The sequence below is a fragment of the Benincasa hispida genome, chromosome 12, assembly GCF_027475165.1.
Source record: "Benincasa hispida cultivar pf3 chromosome 12, pf3_genome.v1.1, whole genome shotgun sequence".
NCBI lineage: Eukaryota > Viridiplantae > Streptophyta > Magnoliopsida > Cucurbitales > Cucurbitaceae > Benincasa > Benincasa hispida.
In genome coordinates, this window is record NC_143489.1 from 84,702,624 (window position 1) to 84,730,562 (window position 27,939).

Consider the following 27,939-nt stretch of genomic DNA (forward strand, 5'->3'; position numbering starts at 1 on the left):
GAACATTAAAAAGAGTAAAAAGTTATTGAACTTTCAAATTTTATATATAATAAGTCTTTAAATTTTTTATTTTGTTATTTAATGAGTTCTTAAAATTTTCACTTTATTTAAATACTAAATTGAAAGATTGACCCTACTAAATACAAATTAAAAAAATGTTGAATTTGTAAGACATTATACCCAAAATTGAAAGTTTAAATATCTATTGGATACAAAATTAATAGTTTAAAATTCTATACACAAAATGTATACTTAACCCTCCATTAGTTACCAAACTGTTTTAGATTTTTTTTTTTTTATAAAAAGTGTATAAATGAAACATTGAGTCAAAATATGACTAGTTTCAGTTAGAAACAAATTAATTTCAATGCATTGTCTTCTTGCTCAAGCTGCCACAACATTTGAAGTTGTCCAAATCCTCTAATTGTATTATCAATCTGAAGGTGTTAAAATTGAAGAGCAACTATAAGATTTTAATGAAAATCTCTAAATAAAGTACCCAAAGCTATTGGAATTGTAATAAATTGGGTTTAACATTGTAATACTTTTACTAAGTGTGTCCCATGTTATATGCAATCTTGATTCATTTTATATAAAATGATATGACATAACCTCTTGTGTCATGTCCCACATTATCGAGAAAGATATACAACACAAATTATCATCTCAAAAACTTGATAGTTTGATCTCCACTATACATTGGTTACATTTAAAAGATAAAATTTTAAATTTATATTGGATAAAATAGTCAACATACAGAGACCACAGCAACCTCTAAATGGATTTTGAACAAATAAACTCATCAAGCACAAACTGTCTCCCAAGCAAGACTATTTTGATTGAACCCCGCCAGAACCGCTCCTTCCCGAAGCAATTTTAAACTTTTGCTAACACTCGTTTACCTCATTTCCATGGATTCACAATGCTGCATAAGAAGCCAATGGTCAAGGGCATACCAGAGCCTGTAGGAAAGGAGGAAGAGCCTGAGAAACCAGAGGACGGGTTGAGCTTTCAGAATCCGGTTGACTCAACCAATGACAAATAGGAAGCGTTTTCATCTGCGCCTGAAAACCGATTCTTGACTTGCTTCTCAGGAGGCGGCATTGTGTTAGTCTTGGGTTGTATATCAGTTTCTGTTCCAGCAATGTAAGACAGTTCCCGCCTTTGAAGTTTTGCATTTTCCAAGTCTCCTTCCCAGCAAGTGTTGGAGACTATTTCAAGTGCTTCCTCAATCTTATTTTCCGGCACAAAATCCCCATTTTGTAGGAGAACAAGGTAAACTTGTTCGGCAGAAGCTTTCCGAATCTGAGTTCATTTTTCATTTTTTAATTAGAAACAATAAACCATATATTCAAAACAACAAAAGAGAAGACACAAAGGGTTGAGGAAATCAGTTTAAGTCGGTCACATTCCAAATCAGCTGTTAATGGAATTCGTTCAAGTCAAGCATAATTCCAGAGTAAATAGAAGCTATATGCTACTCTAGCTTAATAAAGGAAAGAAAAATTATATATTTAAGCTCAGCTCTACCATAAAAGTATGGGATTCAAACCTTCGGGTATCGATGGCTAAGGAAAGTGAGAAGATAAGAGAAAGCTCGGGAATTAACAGGTTCTGAGAGTGAAGCAATATAACCAAGTATAGCAATCCCAGCATATAACTTGGAGAAGTCTTTTGAGCCCTTCAATTCAATCTCCAAGGAAACCAAAATGCCATTACAAAAGCTCGATATGTGAACCTGGAATATAACAAGCGAATTACCAATTAGTTTTTACTCTAACAAGCGAATTGCCTGAGAATATGCCACTTTTTGTGACCCAAATACGTTATCCTAATTTCTAAAAACGTGGTAAACCAGAAATGCTGTTGTACCCACCAGAATGTGGCAACTAGCACCAGTTAGTCACTGAAGATGATGGTAATGGCAATATATTAAACAAAAATTTTGATAATCAATAAGAAAGAAGAACGATTAGGACACCAGCATGCAGATTACGAGAGGGAAATTAAGATTACGGACCTCCATGTTCAATAATATCCTTTTGCTGAAAAGAATCTCAATAGTCTGAAATAGAGAATAGAACATCAAAATTAGGAAGTCTAACAATAGCAAGAAAAACAAACCAAACTTTGATGGATATCTTATGGAAGAGTGCGGCAACTGCCAGGAATGCATATAAAAGCAATGTGCCATGATCTGAATTCTGAATTAAGCAAATCCAACAAAAAGATAAAATAAAACAATAAATGAAATGAAGGCTTCAAGAATTTTCATACGATTTAATAATCTCAACTCATCACCGGTCGAGTTCAAGAAATAATTTTGAAGAATGAGTATACTAATCACCAAACTTCTTTCACACAAGTTGCTTTTTCTTCTCCAAAATTAGAAAAATAAAGGTGTCATTAATGTTACTTCTATTCCTAAAAGTCATAATTTTTCTCTATTTAAGATTTTTTTTTTAGTTAGAAAGCAAATTTTTATTGGAAAAAACGAAAATAAATACTAGGACATATAAAAATAAATAAATCAGCTCCACAAACGGAGTCCAAATCCTAAGCAAGCAAAAATAAACTTTCCAGAAGAATAAGACCTCCCTGATAATTAGAAAGCCTAAGAGAATGACACCCATAAAGAGGGATTAAAATCTAAGAGGTTGTTTGGGGACCCAACATGGGATGGTATACCATGGTATACCATAGGTTGATATATCATCTCAGTGTTTGGAGGTTCATTATCATATCTCACCGATTTTAATTGTTTATGGGCCCATTTTCGAAACGTGTTTCGTATCTCATCGTCATTTTCCTTCCGTGTACCGTATGTCACCGTTTCTCTCAACCATACTCGATCTTTCATACTCGATCATGCTTGAACATACTCGATCAAACTCGATCGTTCATACTCGATCATGCTTAAACATACTCGATCATACTTGATCATACTCGATCATACTCGATCGTTCATACTTGATCATGTTTGAACATACCCGATCATACTCGATCATATTTGAACATGGATCATACTCACGTATTTTGCATGTTTTCAATATTATGTGTTGAAATGGTGTTTTAGCCCTAAGGGCGTTTTAGTCTTTTTCTTAGTGTCTACTGTCTAGGGTTTCTCTCAATTTGGTTATTTATACCTGTCCTGTGTTGAGTACTGGGTATCAAAAAAATTAAAAGAATAAAAATTCTCTTATCGTGGTTTTTCTCACTGATATAAGGTTTCCACGTAAATCTGTGTTTGTTTTTCTCCCTGGTATCAGAGCATGGCGACGAAGCCCTGGCCGTCATTGATGAGAACAAACCAGAGACTCCAACAGCAATCTCCGTTGGAACGGGGGGATCCATGAACGCTAAAGTTGCTGCAGCCATAAGAGAAGCCGTTGAGCATTATTTTCACGTTGCGCTGCCTCAACTCCTCAGATCCGTGTCAGATCCGAACTCCAGTCGGTGGACTTCCTCAATAGACCCGACCAACGGAGCTCACAGACCCGATCGACACACGGATCCGGGCTCCTCCACGACGCACGGACCAACGAAACTCACAGACTCGACCCGGCCAGCGATCGATCAAAGTCTCACTGTCCGCGACCCAACCTTTCCCATGTTCTTCAGCGCGACCCATCTGGTTTCCACCATGTTCTTCCTCAGATCCCGTCGATGCAAGGAAAGCCACCAGCCCCGGAAGTTTTTGCACAGCCGATCTTCAGCCGAACTTCAGCCTCTGTTTGCGAGTCAGCCACCGGCCCTAGCACACATACCAGATCGCTCGTCTACTGCGTGGATGACCCACTCTTCTCAGCCGATCTAGCCGGTTCAACCGAACCCGGTCCAGCCGAACCAGTATGGTCAGTCAATTCCCAGCCCTTCTTTTGGCCCTTCCTCTAGCCAAAATGAAGCTACTTTTTCAAGGATTTATGGGCAAAACCAACCTATGGCAAATTCTGGTGGAACCGTTGGCTTTGAACAACAGTTGGCAAACTTACAGCAGCAAATATTGGCTCTTAGATCCACAACAAATCCTGCAACTAGTTTTCATCCACATTCAGACTTCTCTTTATGCTCAGAAACACCGGTAAATGCTTACTCTACTTTACCTGTAGCAAATATTATGTCTGGTTCTGTGGGAAACTCTGCAGGGATTTCTATTTGTGAGAAACTTAATGGCCAAAATTACTTTTCTTGGTCACAATCGGTAAGAATGGTCTTTGAGGGACGTCACAAGTTCGGGTATTTAACTGGAGAAATACCAAGACCAAACCCCAGTGATCCCCAGGAATGTATATGGAAAGGAGAGGACTCTCTTTTTCGCTCAATTCTGATAAACAGCATGGAACCCTAGATTGGGAAGCCACTTCTGTACTCAGCCTCCGCTCGGGATATTTGGGAAGCTGTCCAGAAGCTCTATTCGAAGAGGCAAAATGTCTCACGTCTTTATACCTTGAGGAAACATGTTCATGAGTGCAAACAAGGGACTCTTGACGTAACGTCTTATTTCAATAAATTGTTCTTGTTGTGGCAAGAAATGGATTTGTGCCGCGAAGTCGTGTGGAATTGTTCTGTTGACGGAGTTCAGTACTCGAAGATTGAGGAGGCGGACCGGGTGTATGATTTTCTGGCTAGCTTAAACCTTAAATTTGATGGTGTCCGAAGTCGGATTTTGGGACAGAGACCAATACCATCTCTGATGGAAGTATGCTCAGAGGTCAGGTTAGAAGAGGAGAGAACCAGTGCTATGAGTGGCACTAGCATTAACCACTTAGATTCTGCTACGTTTGGGGCCAAGTCTTCGGGACCAGAAAGCGACAAACAGAACGAAAAGTCCCCACCAATCTGTGAGCACTGTAAGAAACCGTGGCACACCAAAAATTAATGCTGGAAGTTACACGATCGCCCACCAAATGGCAAGCGACGGCCTACGAATGATAAATCTAAAACCAGTCGGGCCCTTGTCAGTGAAACAGGGGATGGTATGTCATCAGCCACCAGTCAGGTAGAGTCAAGCATGGTTGGAACCGACAATGTCGTGCGATCAGGTACTTTTCAGTCCTTTAGCTTCTTGATTGAAAGGGATGAATCGTGGATTCTTGACTCAGGAGCAACGGACCACCTAACTGGATCATCTGATCAATTCCTCTCTTATTATCCAAGTGCGGGAAACGAGAGAATACGAATTGCAGATGGGTCCTTTGCTTCCGTTGCTGGGAAAGGTCACTTATCTCCTATTCAAGGGTTAATTTTACAGAATGTCTTGAATGTGCCAAAGACATCTTATAATCTACTATCTGTCAGTAAAATAACCAGAGATCTGAATTGCAGTGTCGTTTTCTCATCGAACAATGTTTTGTTTCAGGACCTGAGTTCGGGGAAGACGACTAGCACTGCCCGACACAGTAGGAGGCTCTACTTCCTCTAGGAGTTTATCTAGCACTTGTTTACTGTCTTCCCTTACTATTTCTGAAACTGATTTCCTATGATGGCATTTTCGTCTTGGACATCCAAATTTTCATTATATGAAGTATTTATTTCCACATTTGTTTCGTAATGTTAATATTTCATCTTTATCTTGCGATGTGTGTATTCGTGCAAAACAACCTCGAGTGTCTTTTACTTCCCAGCCTTACAAACCTTCCCAACCTTTCCACCTGATACATAGTGATGTGTGGGGCCCATCTAATATCACAACCGTGTCGGGTAAGCGGTGGTTTGTCACCTTCATAGATGATCACACTCGTCTTACATGGGTGTTCCTTCTTACGGATAAGTCTGAAGTGACTACAGTCTTTCAACAATTTTACACCACGGTCGAAACCCAGTTCAATGCCAAAATTGCTATCCTTCAGAGTGACAATGGCCGTGAGTTCGTTAATCAATCCCTCCGTGAGTTTTTAAACTCTAAAGGTATCATCCACCAGAATGGGGTGGCCGAACGAAAAAACCGTCACCTTATTAAGGTAGCTCAGGCACTCATGATTCCTGCATCCCTACCCTCGTACCTATGGGGAGATGTACTCACTGCAGCCCATCTCATTAATCGAATGTCTTCCCGAGTTCTCAAGTTCCAGACTCCCTTAGCCCATTTCAAAGAGTCCTTCTCTTCTACCTGTCTTTTCCCAGATGTTCCTCTTCGGGTGTTTGGGTGTACGGTGTTTGTCCATAATCATGGTACCCACAGTAAATTCGCTCCTAGGGCTCAAAAATGTGTCTTTGTTGGGTATCCGCTCCATCAACGGGGCTACAAATGTTATCAGTCATCTTCTCGAAAGTACTTTATCACCATGGATACCACCTTTCAAGAAGATAAACCTTTCTTTCCTGTTAGTCCTCTTCAGGGGGAGACTTCGAGTGAAGAGGCTAACACATCATCCACTTATTCCATTCCTGTAGACTTGTTTCTTGAACCAATTTCTGACACTAATCCTGGCCCAACCATTCCTGACAACCCTATCCTTCCTACAAAACAAGTTCCTTGGATAACCTACTATCGGAAGAATCTACGAAAGGAAATAGTTCCCCCTGCTGCTCCACCGGAAAGTGTTTAAGAGTCAGAACCAGAGCCAGCTCAAGGTAACCATACTCTTGATAATAATAACTCTGTTGAAAGTAATGCTGTGAACACTGACGATGCAGCGAATCTTGGCAAAATTAGGGAGGATGAGAGTAATGAATTTTCCCCTGATGATTTTCAGGAGACTGAACATGTGCAGCAGATGAATACAGAGGAAAAGGGTAATAAGACCAGTGAAATTAATGCTACCCTAGACTTACCAATGGCTCTACGAAAGGGAACAAGGTCCTGCACCAAGTACTCTATGAAAAGCTTCTTATCTTACAGTAGCTTGTCAACAAGATTCAAGGCCTTCACCATTAGTCTGGACATCGTGACAATTCCGGGAAATGTGTACAAGGCTCTGGAAATTCCTGAATGGCGAACTGCAGTTATGGAAGAAATGCAGGCTCTCAAGACCAACAAAACATGGGATCTAGTTGCTCTTCCTAGAGATCACAAAACAGTCGGGTGCAAATGGGTGTTCATAGTCAAGTACAAGTCCGATGGGACTCTCGACAGATATAAGGCTAGATTGGTTGCGAAAGGATTCACTCAAACATATGGGGTGGATTACTCAGAAACTTTCTCGCCGGTGGCAAAACTCAACACTATTCGGGTTCTTCTCTCTGTTGCTATGAACCTAGACTGGCCTCTATATCAGTTGGATGTAAAAAATGCATTTCTAAATGGTGAGTTGGAAGAAGAGGTTTATATGACCCCTCCTCCAGGGTTTGAAGCACAATTTGGGAGTCAGGTGTGCAAGTTAAAGAAGTCTTTGTATGGTCTGTCCCCTAGAGCCTGGTTCGATTGCTTCACTACCTTTGTCAAAACCCAAGGGTACATTCAGGGTCACTTTGATCACACCCTGTTCACTAAGAAATCAGCACCAGGAAAAGTAGCAGTGTTAATTGTATATATTAACGATATTATTCTGTCAGGGAATGATTCTATAGAAATTGACAAGTTGAAACAGAAGATGGCAGAAGAGTTTGAGATTATTTCCTAGGCATGGAGGTAGCAAGATCAAAGGAAGGGATCTTAGTGTCTCAGAGAAAATATACGTTAGACCTTTTACAAGAGACTGGGATGACTGGATGTAAACCTACAGATACTCCGGTTGAGGTTAACAGTAATTTGGTAAACTCAGTAGACGACGTCCCAGTGAACAAGGAGAGATATCAATGACTTGTAGGGAAGCTGATATATCTCTCACACACCAGACCTGATATTTCATATGTTGTGAGTTTGGTAAGCCAGTTTATGCAAGTCCCGTGTGAGAGACACATGGAAGCTGTTACCCGGATTTTGAGATATCTAAAGTCAACACCTGGGAAGGGTTTGATGTTCAGGAAAAATGATAGAAGATGCATCGAAGCCTACACTGACTCAGACTGAACCGGTTCCGCTACTGACAGGAAGTCAACCTCGGGGTATTGTACATTCGTATGGGGAAATCTTGTTACATGGAGGAGTAAGAAACAGGGTGCCGTGGCTAGAAGTAGTGCCGAAGCTGAATACAAAGCTATGAGCTTGGGTATCTGTGAGGAAATTTGGTTGAAGAAGGTATTAGTAGATCTTCATCAAGAGAGTCATGACCCGATGAGACTCTACTGTGACGACAAGACTGCCATTAATATTGCTAATAATCCTATTCAGCATGACAGAACCAAACATGTTGAGATTGACCAACATTTTATCAAAGAGAAACTAGACAACGGTAGCATTTGTGTTCCCTATGTCCCATCCAGTCAACAGATTGCGGATGTCCTGACTAAGGGGTTACCTAGACAGACTTTTGACACTCGTATTAGCAAGTTGGGTCTCATTGATATTTATGCCCCAACTTGAGGGGGGAGTGTTGAAATGGTGTTTTAGCCCTAAGGGCGTTTTAGTCTTTTTCTTAGTGTCTATTGTCTAAAGTTTCTCTCAGTTTGGTTATTTATACCTATCTTGTGTTGAGTACTGGGTATCAGAAAAATTAAAAGAATAAAAATTCTCTTATCGTGGTTTTTCTCCCTGATCTAGGGTTTCCACGTAAATCTGTGTTTGTTTCTTCTCTTCTCTTTTCAATATCATGCATTATTAGTTACCTCATTTATTAAACTGTCCACCAACTTTAGTAATAACTATTCTGATTGTTTGTTAATTTTATTAATGAATGTTCTGATTGTTTGCTGATTTTATTCCACTTGCGTATTTCCACTACCCATTCAACCTCTTCATTAATGATTTAACCAATTTATTAATTGGATTTGAGTTCATTCATGATATAAAGTTAATATTCTGAGGCTGGTCACACTTTTTTTTTTTAATATTTGTTGGGGTTGTTATTAATGTTCAACAACCACCCCTCTCCCTCACTTTTCCTATAAAACAACATTGGTCCTTCTCTATTTGCTGAGAGCCTCCACTGTCCAAGATTTATTTTGTCAATCTGGTGAGTCGTTTAACTTCGGTTTCTCCTTCTCTACTTTCTAATGTTTGGTTCTGTCATTTTCATATTATTAAGTTTTTAACTTTTGGTTGTTTGGTGGGTGGTACGGTGCCTCATTGTGTTTTGATCCGGAAACCAAGGGACTCTATCCATATCATACTTCATTAGTAACATAGGTACTTTTCTATTCGAACTAGTTCTCTTCCTATATTATAAGTATTTCTAGATTTTTTCTAACTTCTTTTTATTGTTTTGTTATGCAGCCCAAACTAATAAATATACAATTAGTTTGAGGTTGGTGTGTTACTTTTTTTTTGCATTCCCCTATATTCCATTTCAGTTGTATTGTTTGGTGTTATTAATTTTGATTTGTTACTTATACAATGGATATATTACACGGACTGATTGACATTTTTTTTGTGTTATTAATTTTTAAATTTTTTTATGAGTATTTGCATTGTTTTCATTTATTTTTAACGTTTACATGCTTCTTAATATTGAAGTTACCTAAGTTACCTTACAAGATTATGAGATTTTTATTTTTGAAAGATTGAACAATAAAAATATAGCTTAATTAATTAATAAATATAAATATATTACTTAGATTTAATAAATTTCAGTAATTAATATAATCATTTTTAATTATTTTAATATAAATTATCAATGTAATCATTTTTAATTATTTTAATATAAGATCGAACTGTATACCATATCTTGAGATTGGAAAGAATAAAAAAAATGCAATCAATGTCTTATTCCAAATAGGATGGATACAATAATTGGATTATAAGATTTTTAAAAAAAATAGTGTTCATATAGAAAAATTATTATAGAGTACAAAAACTAAACCAGATAGCACTGACATAATAACTCTGCACACCTAAACACAGACACATTAACTCAAACATAACAACTCTGCACAACCAAACACAGACATGTCAACTCAGACATAACAACTTTGCACACCCAAACATAAACATCAGAACTCCCTATATCCTATATCATCTCAGCGTCCCAAACAGTCCCTCAAAGGAGCAAAACATATCTACTCACAATAACCCCATGTCACAAGGCATTTGGTTTCAAAGGAAAACCACAAACACTTTGCCAACAAGATCTCCTTGTGTAATCTCAAATGCTCAAACTCTCTAGACTTGAAGGCTTCGAGACCATCAACCATCTAACCAAATGAAATCCTCTTCCCTCATTAGCACCCTGCCATGAAAAAATTGATCATAACTTTCTTAAGACTCATTCTCACCAACATAGAAAGTCTAAACAAGGAAGTAACTCAGGATACGGCTCAATGTGGACTGAATAAGAGTTAGCATTTCTCTCTATAGAAAAATGCTAACTCTTAAAAATGCTTTTTTTTTCTATGCAGAAAGGCACTATTGAACCTTTTCCAAGATCGGCATTCCAAAAAGATAGGCTCTTCGAATTATTGCCCAAAGGAAGCCTAAGGTAAGAGGAAGGAAGATGGCTCGCCTGACAATGCACCATGGAAGTTAAACTTAGCTTAGAGGAATCAGAATTTATACTTCTACCAATGGTTGAACTTTTTCCTTATTAATCTTGGGGCCAGAGATAACATCAAAAAAATACAAAAGCCCATTAAAATTAACGAAAGAACTTTCTTGACTAGAGCAAAGAAAAAGAATCATGCAACTGAAGGGGCGAATGATGATTATATCCCTCCCAACCTTATTTCTCCATTTCTCCATTTCTCCATATAAGATGATTTGGCTGGAGACGATAAGAATTAACTTTTTTCAAATCCAGTCTGTTGTTTCATATATTGTTCGTCAAAGACGAGTGAGATGCTAGTGGAAAAAGCTCTCAATGCTTTTCTCCCCTTGTATGTAGATGCAACCCCCTGCAGTACAAGTGAAGGCACCATTTTTTATTCCACGTTTTTAGTTGCTTCATTCTCAAGGAACAAATCGTTCTGCATTCAGAATCTTTTCATGGTCACCTCTTATTAAGGGACCTTGTTTACAGAACGTTCAAGAGGAAGAAAAAAGGAGAGAATTGTATGTGCTATTTCGGTAATTATCTGAATTAATCTAAAACCAAGGGTCGGAGGATAACTAATCATCACCATTCTTTTCTTCTGATGCGACTCTTATTATAATCTTTTATTAAAAAAAAAAAGTATGATGATGATAATAATAATAAATTAAAAGGACACTCAGTTTTCTTGAAATCTCATATGCAGCTACGATTGATTGCATTATTCTCTTTCCCCTCGGTTTAAGACGAAATATCCTCCCTTCCATTAGCATTACCTTTTGTATTATATCATATTCCTATCGAAAGTTTAAATTCTTCACAAATAATAATAATAATAATAATAATTTACTTAACTGAACTCAACTACAAAGCAGAATAACCTCCATGATGGCAAATCAGTAATTTAGTGAAGTTCTTAAGCAGGATTGTCATAGTAAATTACCTTGAAAGTTGGTACAATAACTCTGTCACATCTCTTATACCTTTGAAGGATCCAAAGAAGATCTGTAAATAGCATACCCTTCCTAGAACTTTCATCCTGGTCTCCAATTGCATCTCCTTCAAGATATTCCATCAAAGAAGACATTGATGCCTTGCTCAATGAATCTTGCATACCACCAATAGAGATAACCAACCCAGACATTACAGTTTTACTATAACAATCAAATTGCAGCAGCCGTACAAAACGTGGATATGATACTGCAGGTACCTACATGGAAGTTGATTGTGCAGATAAGCAACAATTTCTCACCCTTGATGATAAAAAAGAACATAGATCTTCTGGAACATGTTATCAGAACTCACCCCCCACTTCATATGTGGATCATCAGGAACAATTTTTTCTAAGATTTCTCGGAAAGGTATATGTGGAACATGGATAATCTTGTTGTATAATATCCGTTGAAGAACGGTTGCTGCCACTTCTCTTAACTTGTCCAGCTTCTCTACAGCTTGTTTACAAAGCCCTCCCACTAAACTAGTGGCCATCGTTGAATCAAAGAAGGAAGTAGTTTGGTCTTTCGCAGCCTTCTCACAATGTAGAGACTCTGGTTCAAAACCAACTCCATTTAATGTTTTAGAGAAGCCATTAGGACCCCTCGCACAAAGAATATATGTACATTTCTCAAGGCCATTCATAGCAGCCTCACGAACCCAAGAACCAACATCACCTCTGTTATCAACAGAGTAGTCATCAAGAGCTTTAAATAAACTTGTCATTACTTCATCCTTGATTAGAAATAACAATGGTATGCCATCCTCGTTTGAGCATTCTTTTCCCTGAACTAATGTTTCACATACTGAAACAAGTCCTCTGACAGCATTCACTCGTGCTTCAGCATCCCTGTCATCAGGGTTATCCTGCAAAGATGCACAACGTTTATAGAAGGAAATTACTTTTTGTCCAAAAAAAGGGGAAATATTTCTCTATCCCATTTTTTAGATGAAAATATAGCTTTTATCACAGCACCTCAATTGCACATGCGCAAGAAAGTTTCAGAAGCACATCTTTCCACCTGTTGGCCAATAATTCATAAGGCAAAACGCTTAACGCTAGAGCAGAGCCTCTTCTTACAGCCACGTTGGGATCATTCAACTGTTCCAAGTATTTTGTGGTTATATTGCCAGATTTGCCTGTGTCTGCAGCAACTAGATATGCTGACACAAATGGTTTCAAAGCTTTAACAGCAGCATTCTGCAGACCATAATCAAACAAACTATTCAATAAACTATCAAATAAATTTGAATGAGAAACAAGCAAGCATTTCACAGATTATAAACCAATCACCTGAATGTGAGAATTAGGATGTCTCAAATTCTCATTAAGGGCATCAAGCAACATTCGCTTTGTCTTTTCCAGCAATGGCAAATTAGATAAAGAAATACACTCGATGAAACGAGAGACAGCTGCACGCATTATCTCTCCACCCTTTCCACGATATAGCCGTGCCTTTTCAATAGCAGGAACAATGCCAGCCACACGTTTTTGTATATCTGTAAACAAAAGTTAGGGGGAAGAGTGGATTGAGTGGCCTAAACATAAAGCTATGCATTTGAGTCGAGGTAAATAGCTTTAACGTGAAAGATTTGGTTTGGAAGGAGTTATACAAACCAGAGGAAAGAATATGCCTGCATTGATGTAAAGATAAAACAACTTCACCCACTGCCAAGGTTGCACCATGTCGCATGCACAAATCAGATGAGAGGGTGCAAGGAATTAACTTCTCTACAACATAGCTTTCAAAATATTCAGGATCATATTTTACAAGGGCAGAAAGGGCATCTGCAGCAAGTTCTCGCAAGCCTTTATCCTGAAACATGCAAACCATGAGTAATAAGCCATTAAAACAACCCAACAAAACTGAGAACACATCACAATGTTTGCTGCTTAAGAGATTCAACTTCTCATTTTATGAGTAACAATTTCAAGCACAATTTGACAATTAAATTCTATATTTGATGATTAACAACCACACTGGTTGAACAGGGTGGGAAAGATCCCTCAATTCTGAAACTTATAAGTGCCAATAACCTGAAAATTTAAATTAACCATGAGTTGCCAATAAAATAAATTGTGTAGAGACAAATACAGTCCAAACTTCAAACCATTGACTGTAGAAAAGACAAAGATATTCTGTTTAAAACATCAAAAAAATCAAGAATGAGAAGTATTTTAACTAGGGAAAGAACGGCCAAAATGTAGTTAATCATCTCAAAAAATTTCTAAATTCATCAACTTTGAACCTAAAAAGTACGGACACTTTAGTTTGGCTAGCATGTCCATGTCCAACACGTGTCAAACACTTGGACACTCTGATGCTTGTTGGACACGTTCGAACATTTGTTGGTGCGACAAATGTGTAAACATGCATATAACATTTGTTGAGTAGATTAAAAAGACACATGTATGATAATAACATCTGAGTGTGAAATACATCAAGCTAAGTCTTTTAAGTATATAAATGCATTAACTCATTTACTTTGAACTTTTGGTACATGTGTGTCCAACACGTGTCAACTCATCAACTCATTTCTGAGTGTGAAAGACACATATGTGTCCAACACGTGTCAACTCATCAACTCATCTCAAAAAATACACAAGTTATTTTTTGGTACAAAAAATGAACTTTTAAAAATTTATATTTTAATAAATGTGTCCTTGTCGTGTCATGTCCTAGATTTTCAAAATATGGTGTGCCGCCATGTCCATGTCGTCTTGTATCTGTATATGTGCTTCTTAGCTTTGAACTACTTGTGATTGTTGTCTTAATTCAATCTTCGTTCCCCACTGCCAAAAGAAGATTATCTTCAAAATTTGCACAAACACATTATATATTAATCAACACCAATCGTGTAATGCCTAGAACAATTCTTGAACAATGCCATTTAAAAAAAAATTAAATACTTTTTTGATGTTATGTTCTTTTACAACTTGTTTGGATTGTGGATATTGTTTCATGGATATGGATATTAAATATCGAGATTTTAAATGTTTTTGTTTGGATATACAGGATAATTATTATTTAAAAATTAAATGCTTGTGTTTGTTTTTGTAGGTTTTGTTCGGAGATTTTAGATAATATGCGTATATTATAAACTAGCCCAAAATTAAATATGGCTAGAAAAGTTGGCGAAAAAAGTAAAAGTATTATAATATATGCATTCTATACAAATAAAAGTATTATATTTCAATCACATTTAGAAACAAAAGATTTAACTACAAATTTTCTATCTATTTTGTAGTCCTCTTTTATCTATACTTTCTAGTTTCTTTACTTTTCAGCTTTTATCAATACACATTAAACTTATATTAAAACAATTTAAAAGCAACATATAGATTTTTTTTTGGAGGTTGCAACATATCGATCTCACTTTTTTTTTTCATTCCATTATAAATAAAAATTTACAATTGTTTATTTGGGATGAAGGTAAAATAAACATATAAAATGTGATTTTTTTAATTTAATTAGATTACAAACATATCAAATCCACCAAATATCCCATACTTGTTTCTTAACTTTCTTTCTCCAAATAAAATAATATATACACACTCACTACACATATCAAATCAAGGCCATCAAATTAGATTTTTTTACTCTCTCATGTCCACTTTTTAACTCTCCTACTAAAATATCCTATGAGAAAATAAATAAATAAATAGCCCAGATTTTAGAAGGACAAAAAAGATCGAAGGAAAATTTTTATCCCCCTACAACTAATACCTAGGTTTTCAAACTTCAAAACCCACATAACAAGCATGTATAATATTTATCCATCTCAAAACTCAAGCACAACTTCCATGAAACAAACACGGCCTTCATAGATTCAAACTACCATAACATAACAGAAAGTCAGAAATCAATATATTGTCGTGTGCCAAAGCTACAACAAATATAAGGATCATAATGTACCAAAAGTCCACGAAAAACATAATCTGCATGAGGCACGTGACCTGTCCCAAAAAATTTACGAAGAGAAACATCTATAATATGATGGTAGATTCACATTAAAATGAAAGATGCAACAGAAACCACTTCAACCTAAAATTAACAAAAATGTCAACTCTTTTTTTCCCGATGGATAAGAGACTGAAATTTCATTAAAAAGAAAAAAGAAAAAGTATGTTGGAAAAGTTAAGGAATACCCAATGACATATTTTGTTGCACAGCAGTTCATCAATGAATGGAAGAAGATACCCCTCGTATTGCGCTATACACACAGCAACTTTTACATATGAAGTTACTCGAGACGCAAGTGAAAAATAGTCAGCAGTGTTCACTATATCAATCCCATGTGGATAATTCCCTTGTCTTCCAACATTTTCCTGAAAAGCTGCTGCAGCTGCTCTTCTACAGTTAACCTACGCATCACATTTTAAAACTTCGGCAATTAGAAGATAAAACAGAAACAATAATATCTGTGAATAGAAACAATAATTCCATAGTTAGGTAGTGGTCAAAATTTAAATAAGTTTAGAGCTTAACACCTCACGATCATAACAAGCAACTGTTAGGAGATGGGGAGCAAGTTGTTTCAAAATTTCTTTCATGTCTGTGTGATGATAGGCACGGCCAAATGCCCAACAAACATACGCAGCAGCATCACGAACATGAGAACCAACACTATGTGGACCTCTTCGAATATCATAATGTAATGCCTGTCAAGAAGTTTAAATCTTCATCAGTAATAAAAAAAAAATCGCAGGGAAATAATTCATAAAATTGCTTCAGCTCCCAAGATCTTGATTCTGAAACAAAACCACCTTTGTCGCCAACATAACTGCCAATGGCATCCCCCACCATAGCCACCAGCCCACCGACATGCCATAAACCCGTATCATCTCAAACACCGTATCTTCCTCTTCACCACCACCTCTCCTCCATTCTACCTCCATATCCACATCGTCCTCCACTGTCATAACCACCACCACCTCATCCTCAAATACCGACTTGAACACATCAACAATTTTTGGAACAGTTGTCAAATTCCACCTCAGTCACAAACTCGACATTCTCTCCAGCATCAAGATTTCAAAACCCCTCAAATTTGATGGATTTGGAGGGGAAAATATCTCCCCCACCTTGACTCAAAAAGATGAAGTCATATGATAGGATTAATATTAGGATAGTCTAAAGGCATACTAAAAATTAGCCAAGGAATTGGTCATAAATAGAGGGGATGAGTGAGCTCACAAAGGAGGACCTTAGAATTATTTGAAGAGTTATTGTACTTTTTTTTCAATACAATTCAAGTTTTCTGGTTCCTATCAAATGCCTTGCCACGCCTCTTTTGTACCTTCTCTTCCTCTTAGTGAAAGATCTTCGTTTCTTAACCCAAAAGAAAATGATAACAATACAAAAATTGGTGAATAATAATAAATGCAACCTTCACAACAATAGGTACAACTTGAGGAAGACTACAAGGTAGGAGCAATCCTCTGCGAGCCAACTCCGCTACTGCCAAGCAACCTCCATGCCATGAACCATCACCCTGAGAAATTACAACATGTCACAACCATGCCAACTCAATATCTATAAATTAGTCAGAACATAACTAACACATTTCGCACCAGAAATTTTAACAAAACCTCAATATAATTTTGTTTCTTTGTGAGAGGGGATGGGGCAGGGGGAGGCGGTTTCAAGAAATAATGCATATACAAATACCTCCCCTGGGGAAAATAGTTCCAATATGGATGACAAAACCTCTTCTGAAAGCGTAGATGTAAGACGGGAAGTTACACGACCTAAGCCCTTTGCAGCTGACCATCGAACAACAGTGTCCTGGGATAACATGCCACATTAATAACATTAATGGTATAATGTAAAAGCTAGATATTAAACCATGATGCAGACTGGCAGAAAAGAGAAAACTGCAAGGAATTCTAATGAATATGAATTACCCATCAGTGACATGATAAACACCTAAAAGGCTAGTCCTCAAAGCCTCCAAAAATAAGTTGAGAGTCAGATCTCAATAGAATAGCAGTTGTGGTATGTAGATCATGTTCATTCGCCATTCCTTATGTCTTTCACATCTGAAGTTTTATGCCTTCCTAATTACCAGATTTTTTTTTTTTTTTTGAAACAGAAACAAAACTTTTCATTGATGAAATGAAAAGAGGCTAATGCTCAAATTACAACGAAACATAGAAAGTAAAAAGAATCATAGGACGAGGGGATCAACAGACGCACTAGGATATCTCAACTAGGTTGACACAACCATAACGCCCTCATCACATCTCTAAAGGAAATTCTACTAAGAAGAAGAGATACAAGTTTCTAGAAATTTCAAATACAAAACGATAAATATGACTTAGGTGACAAATATCCTAAATAGATTGAAGAAATGAAAGCATTTCAATTAAGCAAATATCCTATATGGAGTAATTTGTGAAGATTTTGGATTGGGAACACCATGTTGAGCCTAAGAGACGGCTAAATCTAAGCGATCTGACCAAACTGTAGGATTGTTGTGAAATACCCTCTTATTCCACTCAAACCAAATCTCTGAAAGTAAGGCCTTGTCTGCAATTGACCATAAAAAAATTCCCCCAGATTATCTCAGAACGAACCCAATAATCAAACAAATGCCCCAAGACTTCTGAATACTTTAAATGTGATGAAAGGTAATCAAATCAATTTAATGCCGACATTTATCATAACTGACGTTGCATGATTTTCAGCATATGTAATGCACTTCTCTAACCTTCTTTTGGTAGCAAGAGTATCTATGAACAAAATCACCCATTTCTAAACTTTATTGCTTTTCATGAGAAACTTGAAACATAAAACAACAATGCCATGTGCAAACTGTAATCAAATCCAATTCCTCTGACTTGGATAGAAATTCAAAATAAAACCACTAACATCTTCACCGATTATGTCAACCTCATGATAAAGCCCATGAAACATATCGATCATCAGCAACAAAACAGAACAAAATCCACGAGAACAAGCCCTGGACATGGTTAGTCCATCTGACACATTCTTGACGTGTGACTATGAACAAGCAATAACCATGGGAACAAGCAACTCGAGCACATAAGTTCTATCAATCAACGATTTAAGATCTTTAGGGGATCCATAGCGTCCACTAGGAGCAAAAATTAGTGACATGGTACCCAAAGCTTGCATATAGAGAATACTCTTGTAGAACCATGATCTGGACAGCACTGTAACCAAGCTTTTTAATGTGAGGAAGGACGTCTCAATAATTTGCATACATATTTATACAAGGTTCATTCCGGCCGATAAAAGGTGTAAGTCAGAATATCTTAATGCTGAATTTGTTAAAAAGTGTTTTAGTGTTGAATGCTAGGATTTATCCTTGAGGCCCCTAAAATTCCAAGATATGGTCAAACTTAAAGATGATAAAGACAGAAATTGATATCGACGATTGGTACTGCCCGGCACGATAGGGGGCTCTATTTCCTGACTGATGAAACTTCCTTTACGGATGGTTATAGGACTAGTTTTATTTCTTTGAATTTCTCTGTTGTTGAAACTGATTTTATGTTATGGCATTACCGTCTGGGACATCCCAGTTTTCAATATATGAAATACCTTTTTCCACATTTATTTCATAATATTAATATGTCATCCTTACAGTGCGATGTGTGTATCCGGACTAAACAAAGTCGTGTTTCGCTCCACTCTCAACCTTACAAGCCATCCAGACCATTCAGTCTTATCCATAGTGATGTCTGGGGTCCCTCACCTACCACTACCTCTATAGGAAAACGGTGGTTCGTCACCTTTATTAACGATCACACCAGATTGACTTGGGTCTTCCTTTTGACCGATAAGTCTGAGGTGTCTACTGTTTTCCAACAATTTTATGCGACCGTAGAAACCCAGTTCAACACAAAAATTGTCATTTTACGGAGTGACAACGGGCGTGAATTCATTAATAACTCATTCCGGGACTTCCTGGTATCTAAAGGAATTATCCATCAAAGCTCGTGTGCCTATACTCCCCAGCAAAACAGAGTTGCCGAGAGGAAAAATAGACATCTGGTAGAGGTCGCCCGTTCCCTTATGATATCTACCTCTCTTCCTTCCTATTTGTGGAGCGATGCTATCCTCACTGCAGCCCACCTTATCAACCGCAGGCCTTCCCGTGTCTTGTCCTTCCATACTCCTCTTGAATGTTTCAAAGAATTGTATCCCAACACCCGGTTAATTCCTGACGTACCTCTGCGGGTGTTTGGATGTGTTGTCTTTGTCCATACCCATGGTCCCAATCGTGCGAAATTCACTTCTCGTGCCCAGAAATGTGTCTTTGTTGGATACCTTCTCCATCAACGTGGGTACAAGTGTTATCATCCCTCGTCTTGGAAGTACTTTGTGTCTATGGACGTCACTTTTCTCGAGGATCAACCGTTTTTCCCTGTTAGTCCTCTTCAGGGGGAGTGTCCTAGTGAAGAGACTAACTGGTCCACGTACTCCATTCCCCTAGAGATGTCGGCTAAACCTGAACATCCTAGCCCTGTTCTTCCTAGTCCCGTTCTTTCCACTAATCAAGTCCCTTGAATAACTTACTACAGGAAGAATCTCAGGAAGGAAACAGTGCCGCCTTTCGCCTCTCCAGCTCCAGTTCATGAGTCTGACTCGGTCTCAGTTCCAGGTATGAATATCCCTGTTTGTGATATTGATGATTGTGTTGAGACTAATAATTATAGAATGGACAGAGATATAAAGATTGATGCAGATAATGAGAAAATAGAGGGAACTGAGGAGGATGGAGAAACTGATGGAAAAGACAACACTGAAGAAATAACTCTAACAAACGAGAATAGTGGAAGGGAAGGTGATTGTGTGGGAAATCCTTCTGACAAAAGATCCATAGATCAGATGGCTAGCTGCAGTAAGGAACGTGGAGAAGAGGAAAACCGTGATGCATCTCTTGATCTTCCAATTGCCTTGAGAAAAGGGACTAGGTCATGTATAAAGTTTCCTATGCATAGTTACATGACATATAGTAACCTATCTCCTGAGTTCAAGGCTCTTACTACCAGTCTAGATACAGTAATGATTCCAAGTAATAAACAAATTGCCATGGAAACTCCCGAGTGGAGGGCTGCAGTTATGGAAGAAATAAGAGCCCTAGAGAAAAATGGAACATGGAACAGGTTGCTCTTCCTGAGGGGCACAAGACGGTTGGATGTAAATGGGTATTTACTGTCAAGTACAAATCCGATGGCTCGATTGACAAATATGAGGCGAGACTGGTAGCCAAAGGCTTTACCCAAACCTTTGTTATTGATTACTCTGAGACATTCTCTCCTGTAGCCAAACTCAATACGATCCGGGTACTATTATCTGTTGCTGTTAATAAAGATTGGCCTTTGCACCAGTTGGATGTGAAGAATGCGTTTCTTAATGGAGAACTCGAAGAAGAAGTCTATATAAGCCCTCCGCCCAGCTTCGAACACCAGTTTAACCATCGGGTTTGTAGATTGAAGAAGTCTCTGTATGGGTTGAAACAGTCGCCAAGAGCCTGGTTTGACAGATTCACCACGTTTGTTAAAGCTCAGGGGTATGATCAGGGGCACTCAGACCACACGTTGTTTACAAAAAGGTCGAGTTCAGGAAAGACTTCAGTACTTATTGTGTATGTAGATGACATTGTTCTGACTGGTGATGATACTGATGAAATTATGAGACTTAAAACAAAGATGGTTGAAGAATTTGAAATTAAAGATCTGGGAAAATTGCGATACTTTCTTGCGATGGAGGTGGCTCGATCGAAAGAGGGTATATTTGTCTCACAACGAAAGTATACTCTAGATCTCCTCAAAGAAACAGGAATGACTGGGTGTAAATCTGTAGGCATCCCTGCAGAGTATAATGTCAAATTGAATAATGTTAATAATGGAACCCCTATTAGCAAAGAAAGATATCAGCGATTAGTCGGGAAGTTGATATATTTATCTCACACGAGACCTGATATATCATATGCTGTGAGTGTTGTTAGTCAGTTCATGCAAGCTCCCTATGAAGAACATATGACAGCCGTTGAACGCATCTTACGGTATTTAAAGGGCACTCCTAGTAAAGATCTTCTATTCAGGAAGTCTAGTAAACGTGGTATAGAAGCATATACAGATTCGGATTGGGCTGGATCTGCTGTTGATAGAAAGTCTATGTCTGGATATTGTACGTTTGTCTGGGGCAATCTGGTCACTTGGAGAAGTAAGAAACAGGGAGTGGTTGCCAATAGTAGTGCAGAAGCCGAGTACAGGGCCATGTGTTTGGGGATATGTGAAGAGATCTGGTTGAAGAAAGTATAAACAGATCTTCGACAAGACAGTGAGCTTCCAATGAAGTTGTTTTGCGACAATAAAGCAGCAATAAGTATTGCCAACAATCCGGTTCAGCACGATAGGACCAAACACGTCGAGATTAACAGACATTTCATTAAAGAAAGACTGGACAATGGGAGCATATGTATTCCCCACATCCCTTCAAATCAGAAGATTGCAGATGTCCTTACAAAGGGGTTGTTAAGACAAAGTTTTGATTACTGTGTCAACAAGTTGGGTCTGATCGATATTTACGCCCCAACTTGAGGGGGAGTGTTGAAAAAAGGGTTGGTTTTCCCTAGGGGTTTATTTGTAATTTACTTATGAGCCTAGGGTTTCCTATCTGTCTATTTATTTGAGCAGTCTTTCTGTATTTCAGTGTAACTTAATAATAAGGTTTGATCGTGGTTTTTTCTCCCTAGCCTAGGGTTTTCCACGTAAATTAGTCTGGTGTTTTTCCCTTTTTCTACTTTTATTTTATCACTCATCATCAAACCTCCAAGTTTAGGGGTTCATTCATATATATAAAAGTCCAACTCTGCAATAAAATCAAAGCAAACCAAAGCCCTAACAAATCAATAACCTTACAGAACCGTATATGAATTGTTTTGAGTTGCATTAGAAATGGTTTGAGTCAATTAATTCCCAAGGTGGGAAAAAACGAAGAGATTTAAAGCTAACTTAATATTGTTCCCAAAGATAAGGACCCAAGGTATGTGGTACACTTAAATAAGTTATGAATAAATGAAACGCAAGAGGATCTAGCAAGCAATCCAAGTTTCCATCAGTTAGCTACTTGAATAAAATCATGCTATCAAGATCTCAGCATTTTGACATACCGTATCTTTCAATCCAGTGAGCAACATCTCAATAATCTCTTCTATAATTTCAGGAACTTCCATGTCTTCATCTTCCAAGCTGATGGAGCTTTGACAGACGTAAGACAGCTCAGCAGCATTAATAGGACTGCATTTTTGTGTTCCTACGGACATAGTAGCAGAAATATTGTCACCAAGGGAGCTGGTTCTACTCTGGGTCATATAACATAAGGAACTTGTTAAAGTACTTCAAATTGTAGAAACAGTGATCAAACAAACAATTTAAGAACCTCCAAACAAAGAAAGCGATGTGACTCAAGTCAAGACTACAAAGAAGTTAAGAATCAGATGGTAAAATGTAAAACAGAAAAACATGTAACGGCCTGAACATAATCCAAGTTAAAGTGATCCTGAATAACACTTATCGGGAGGAGTGTGTGTCACTTCTCAGGACTGCAAGGATGAGTGTGTAGTGATCAAGTTTTTCCCAAGGTTAAGAGACATTTCTTCTTCACTTTTTTTCTCAGTGGGAGAGAAACTATTGGGATTTAGAGGAGGTTCTTGTTGCCGATATCTTCTATCATTCCTCTAAAAAAGAACAAGATCAAGAGTTGACTCCCAGAAGTAAACCTAAATACATAAAGGTTAACCTAGCAACCTCACAACCTACCCGTGATGCCTACTTGCTTATTTAAAATAACACAATCGACCCCAACCACTTGGTTTTTATCCCTATTAACCAGGCCAGCAACTAAAAGAGACCAAAAACCCTCACCCAGGTTAGAAAAGGAATTATCAAACCTAAGGAAAAGAGAATTTTGTCATCCATTCTATCATTCTTCCCCCACAACAAAATTTCACCATCCCCCAAAAAAAGGGAAAAGGCAAAACATGAAGCTCGTAAATTATAACACATTTTCCAAAAAAAGGTGTGTGAAGTATTTCATTTCTAAAATAGCAGACATGGAAGAACTGTATATATACATATATATATATATATATATATATATGAAAGATATTTCTTCATATAGCCTCTTTTTTTATAAAAAGAAAAAGAGAAAAAGAAACTGAGCTTTGATTAAGAAAAATGAAAGAATAAAAAGGGAATACAACAAAGAAAGCCCAACAAGAAATAAGAGTCCGAGAACTAACTACAAAAAAGGACTGTAATCCAACAAAATCGTAATTACAAAAAGAACTAGTTAGTGACACCCACTGAGAAATATTTATTATATTGTCTTGCAGAATAGAAACTGAAGTAAAAAGAGTTTCATTACTGACCACATAATGCCATGAAGCTGCACGATGAGGCAAGCAAGTAAGCCCAATTCGCTGGGTTAATTTCAGCAAATATTTACGAAGTAATGGACTCCGAACAGCAGTGTTGGACTTTATCAACATTGAGGTGTCATTCCAAACTTGAGGTACGACATCAAGCAAAAGTTTTCTATCACCAGTCTGTCTTTGATAAATAAAACATAAGTGACTTAAATCCTTAGCTATATAATTTAAGATAATTGTGATATTTTACAATCCAAACAATTTAGACAATGAGATCAATAGCTAGCTTTCATATCAGAGTGCAAGCGAAACAAAGCTACATTATCATTGATTCTCTTTGCATGATTGTTAAGGCTATCTCAAGAATTCTTGACCTAACCATACGAAGTCAGTTCATAGATAGGGGAGTAGCACATTTTATATAAAAAAAGAAACATGGGATTGCATTAAAAGAATAATGGAACTAGGAGGATCAAGTATTCTCTCTTTATAAAAAAACGCAAAGAGAAATTACGAAACAAATAACAAATCCCAACAACATAAATAAAAAAAAATTTGAGAAACTTAAAATAAACCTCAACAACATTTTTTAAAAAAAAAAATTAATAATAAATAAATAAATCTCAGAATTATAATTTAAGTCCAAATTAAAAATCTACTTCGAGAAGGACAAAAAAAAATTAGCAGCTAAATTAGCATGTACTATCACTAATCAGTTAAGTTCAGCCCTATGATTTTAGTTCTTCAACCAAAAAATATAAAATATAAGAATAAAACATAAAAAGTAAACAAAAAAATCTTATCTACTTGATTATATAATCCTTGTCTGTTAATAAAATGAATATTCTCGGTAAATGGACTTGAAACAAAAGAAATGAAAACCTTGAAAATGGAAGCTAGCGCTCCTGTAGCGCCAAGCAACCGAAAGTGGTTCATGATATCATTTGTTGTAGCAGATAAGGCCTCGTGTGTCCATTCAGTAAAGCTGGTGTCGGCAAAAAAGTTTAGTTAGCACACTGTAGCTTTGAGTTTGAACAAAACAAATGTGAAACGATTCAGCAAATACACTCATATGAAAACTAACGCAAATTTATGTATCTAAGCCCTGGCCTTATACAAGACATTAAAAAGTTCATCTTGGTTAAACTCGTTATTTATATCTGAAATAACAAGAAACCAATAAGTAGATAAAAATAAAATAAAACTGGCACCCAATTTTCAGGTTATCTTAGATTAAAAAATGAATAAACAAGTTGTAGTATAAGCACTACTATAACTTCAGGAAGAGAAACAATGAATTTTGTTTGATTCGACAATAAACTCAACATGTACAAGGCAACTTCCATGTCGAATGTGATACTATCCACCTGTAACAAAGTTATTCAAACTGAATAACATGATTCACATTCAAAATTAAATATCATAATTTCAGAAATATATTAAACCTGATAAAGGCCTTAGGCATATCTGGACGTGTTAAGAGCCTCGCAAGCAACAATCCAGCCATTGTTCGCATAGGCCCCGCACTTGAAAGGTAATCCTTGCAAAAGCTTATTATTCTTAACACTAATGGAGCCGGCTCAAATTTAGCTAAATCGTTGGTGTTGGATAAGCTTGAATCAACCGTGGAAATATCAAAGGGAACCAACACAAGTATTGAAAGCCACAAAAGTATCACACATTGAGCCTCCATCTCACCAGTACTCTCTTGTCGTGATGAGGTCACTGAGTTTGTATTTTGACATCTCTCCAAGAGAGACACTGCAAGTTCCAAATCAGAAACCTGATGTGGGAAGAACCTGATGACAGCCTTGTATCCACAGACCGTAACTAGAGTATAGATAATGATGCATATTGGCTTTATTACTTCAAGTAACTCGTCAGAATCTACACCAAGTGCAGTTGCTTTTGAACAAACAAGAGACATCAAAGGAGAGACTATGATCTCCAAATAGGGCTCTACCAACTGGCCCTGTTCTTGATACTTGTCCATCTGTATAACAAGATAATTTTCAGGATATCAAGAAATATGCATTACACAAAAAAGCTGAGACTAGTTTCAATTTCCAAATGTAATGAAGGAAACACTTCAAAAAGAAAACACTCATATTTTCAACAGTTTACTTGCCACAAGCCCAGTATACATCTCTACAGGAAATCCTATCCAACTCACTGTGACTAGCTTGCAGCTGGTGTTGAGTCCAGATTACCCAAAATTTGAAATAACCCAAATAAACCAATGATTTCATTTTCCTTTTAACGGATCTCATAATCTCCACAAACGGGTCAAAACTTGAACTTAAAAGCAATTGCTCACGAACTAATTAGTTACATCTCAATCAAATACGCGCTTCACTTGACAAATTAAACGTTAAATAGACCAGAGCTAGAAGCTAAACAACCACCAATTCACTAGAAGTTATCAATCCGCAAATGCGATATACGACCCTGACACAGAATGGAAATAAAGTTCCGGAAAATGATTACAATGGATCGGATCTTGTGAACGGATGAGATATCGTAGACGCATCCATTGGAAACAATGTCATCGAGAATGGACTTAACGAGCTTCCATTCTTGAAGGAAGTACTTCTGGATTACCCTCTCCTTTGATTCGTGTTCGTCGTCGTCGTCGTATGTTGTCATTCCGTCGAGCTCCTCCTTCTTTGGGGAGGCTGCTTCCGTCGTTGCCGCCATGTTCAGAGAAGTACAAGCTCAAGTTCCCGCCCGCTTCACTCAGCTTTTCACTTTTGGGACAAAATATAACTTGAAAAACATATAGCCGAAAATTCGAAGTCCGGATCTTCAAGAAATGGGAAATTGCCAAAATATGACCATTTTAGGAGGTTTAAGGATATTTAGGATGAGTTTCAATGTATATACATGTGTGTATGTATATATAACATAAATGATGGGAATGAAGAATGGCCCCCAGCCCATGCATGCCAAGCAGATAGCTACCCTGGAATGGGATGCATTTGAATAAAAGATCGAACTCAACCGAAGAACTATAATTGAAACAAGATCGAGGAATTCGAACTAGTATCCACTCATTACATAGAAGAAAGAGTAACGCTTGAAGTTCAATCTCTCTATCTCCATCTGGGTTATTGACGACTACCAACCCCCACTCTATCTCTTATGAGTCATCAGGGGTGACTCGAACTTCAGTGTCCAGAGGATCTATCTCTTCGACTGGTATAAAGGTTGGTTGCAGTGCTGCAAACCTTATCCATGTTGGTAATCGCTTGTCTTATGAGTGAATCTCGATCTATATCTATTGCCTATTTGATTGAAGTTGAAGGTATGTTCATCAGATAGGTGGATGGAAGCAAGAAAACGGCTGGATTGGCTGGTTCATGCAATAAAAGTCCTTCACCTTAGAAAGCTCTCAGGTAGGACATGGATCGATCATGACAAAAATGGACTTCTCCAAGACAATTGAAAAAGATTTTTACTTGTTCGGGGATCCTTTATCCTTGCATTGAAGCATTGGGTTTTAACAATTATATTGGTGATCTTTAATAATTTCAAAATGGCAGCAACATACCATTTTTTGTGATTTATTTTTATCAAGGAATCATATAAATAATGGATTCTCGTGTAGTACACTTTTGATCGAATTTGATGTTTGAATTTGAAACTTGTTCAAATCGGATCCTTTCGTAAGCAGGAGCGTAGCGCTTTCGTAAGTGAAGGTGAGGATATGCTTCTTCCCTTTATAGTGGCTTCTTTTTCACATAAATGTTGTAATAAATCCTATCTCTATTTTTGCTAACGAACGCTAAAATTGGGATATCTCAAAAGAGGGTATATCGTGTTTAACAAAAAAAAAAAAAAAAAAAAAAAAAAAAAAAAAAAGCAAGAAAATGTAAGCCCAACCTATACAAACCAAACAAGGGCTTACATTTTTCAATTGCTTCATACCGTACAATAGGAGTACAAAGTGTCGCTTCGGGAAACATGGGTATTGAAAATCTAACTCGTGGGTTTCCATCCGAAACCCGAGACTAGTATATGGAAATTGTGGTTT

General features: G+C 37.3%; 1 protein-coding gene across 1 annotated transcript; it reads right to left on the reverse strand.

Annotated features, from left to right (window-relative positions):
- Positions 1-545: 545 nt before the first annotated feature.
- On the reverse strand, positions 546-26,778 carry TTN1 (ARM repeat superfamily protein). The gene is made up of 17 exons (XM_039050835.2): positions 26,394-26,778; positions 25,352-25,899; positions 24,789-24,891; positions 23,907-24,083; positions 22,647-22,838; positions 17,168-17,284; positions 16,887-16,991; positions 15,988-16,158; positions 15,646-15,861; positions 13,114-13,312; positions 12,790-12,995; positions 12,472-12,696; positions 11,808-12,362; positions 11,446-11,712; positions 2,021-2,065; positions 1,553-1,738; positions 546-1,305 (listed from the first exon to the last, which is right to left on the reverse strand). The coding sequence occupies exons 1-17, from the start codon at positions 26,601-26,603 to the stop codon at positions 1,012-1,014; spliced, it is 3,816 nt and encodes a 1,271-aa protein (XP_038906763.1). The 5' UTR covers positions 26,604-26,778; the 3' UTR covers positions 546-1,011.
- Between the last annotated feature and the right edge of the window lie 1,161 nt (positions 26,779-27,939).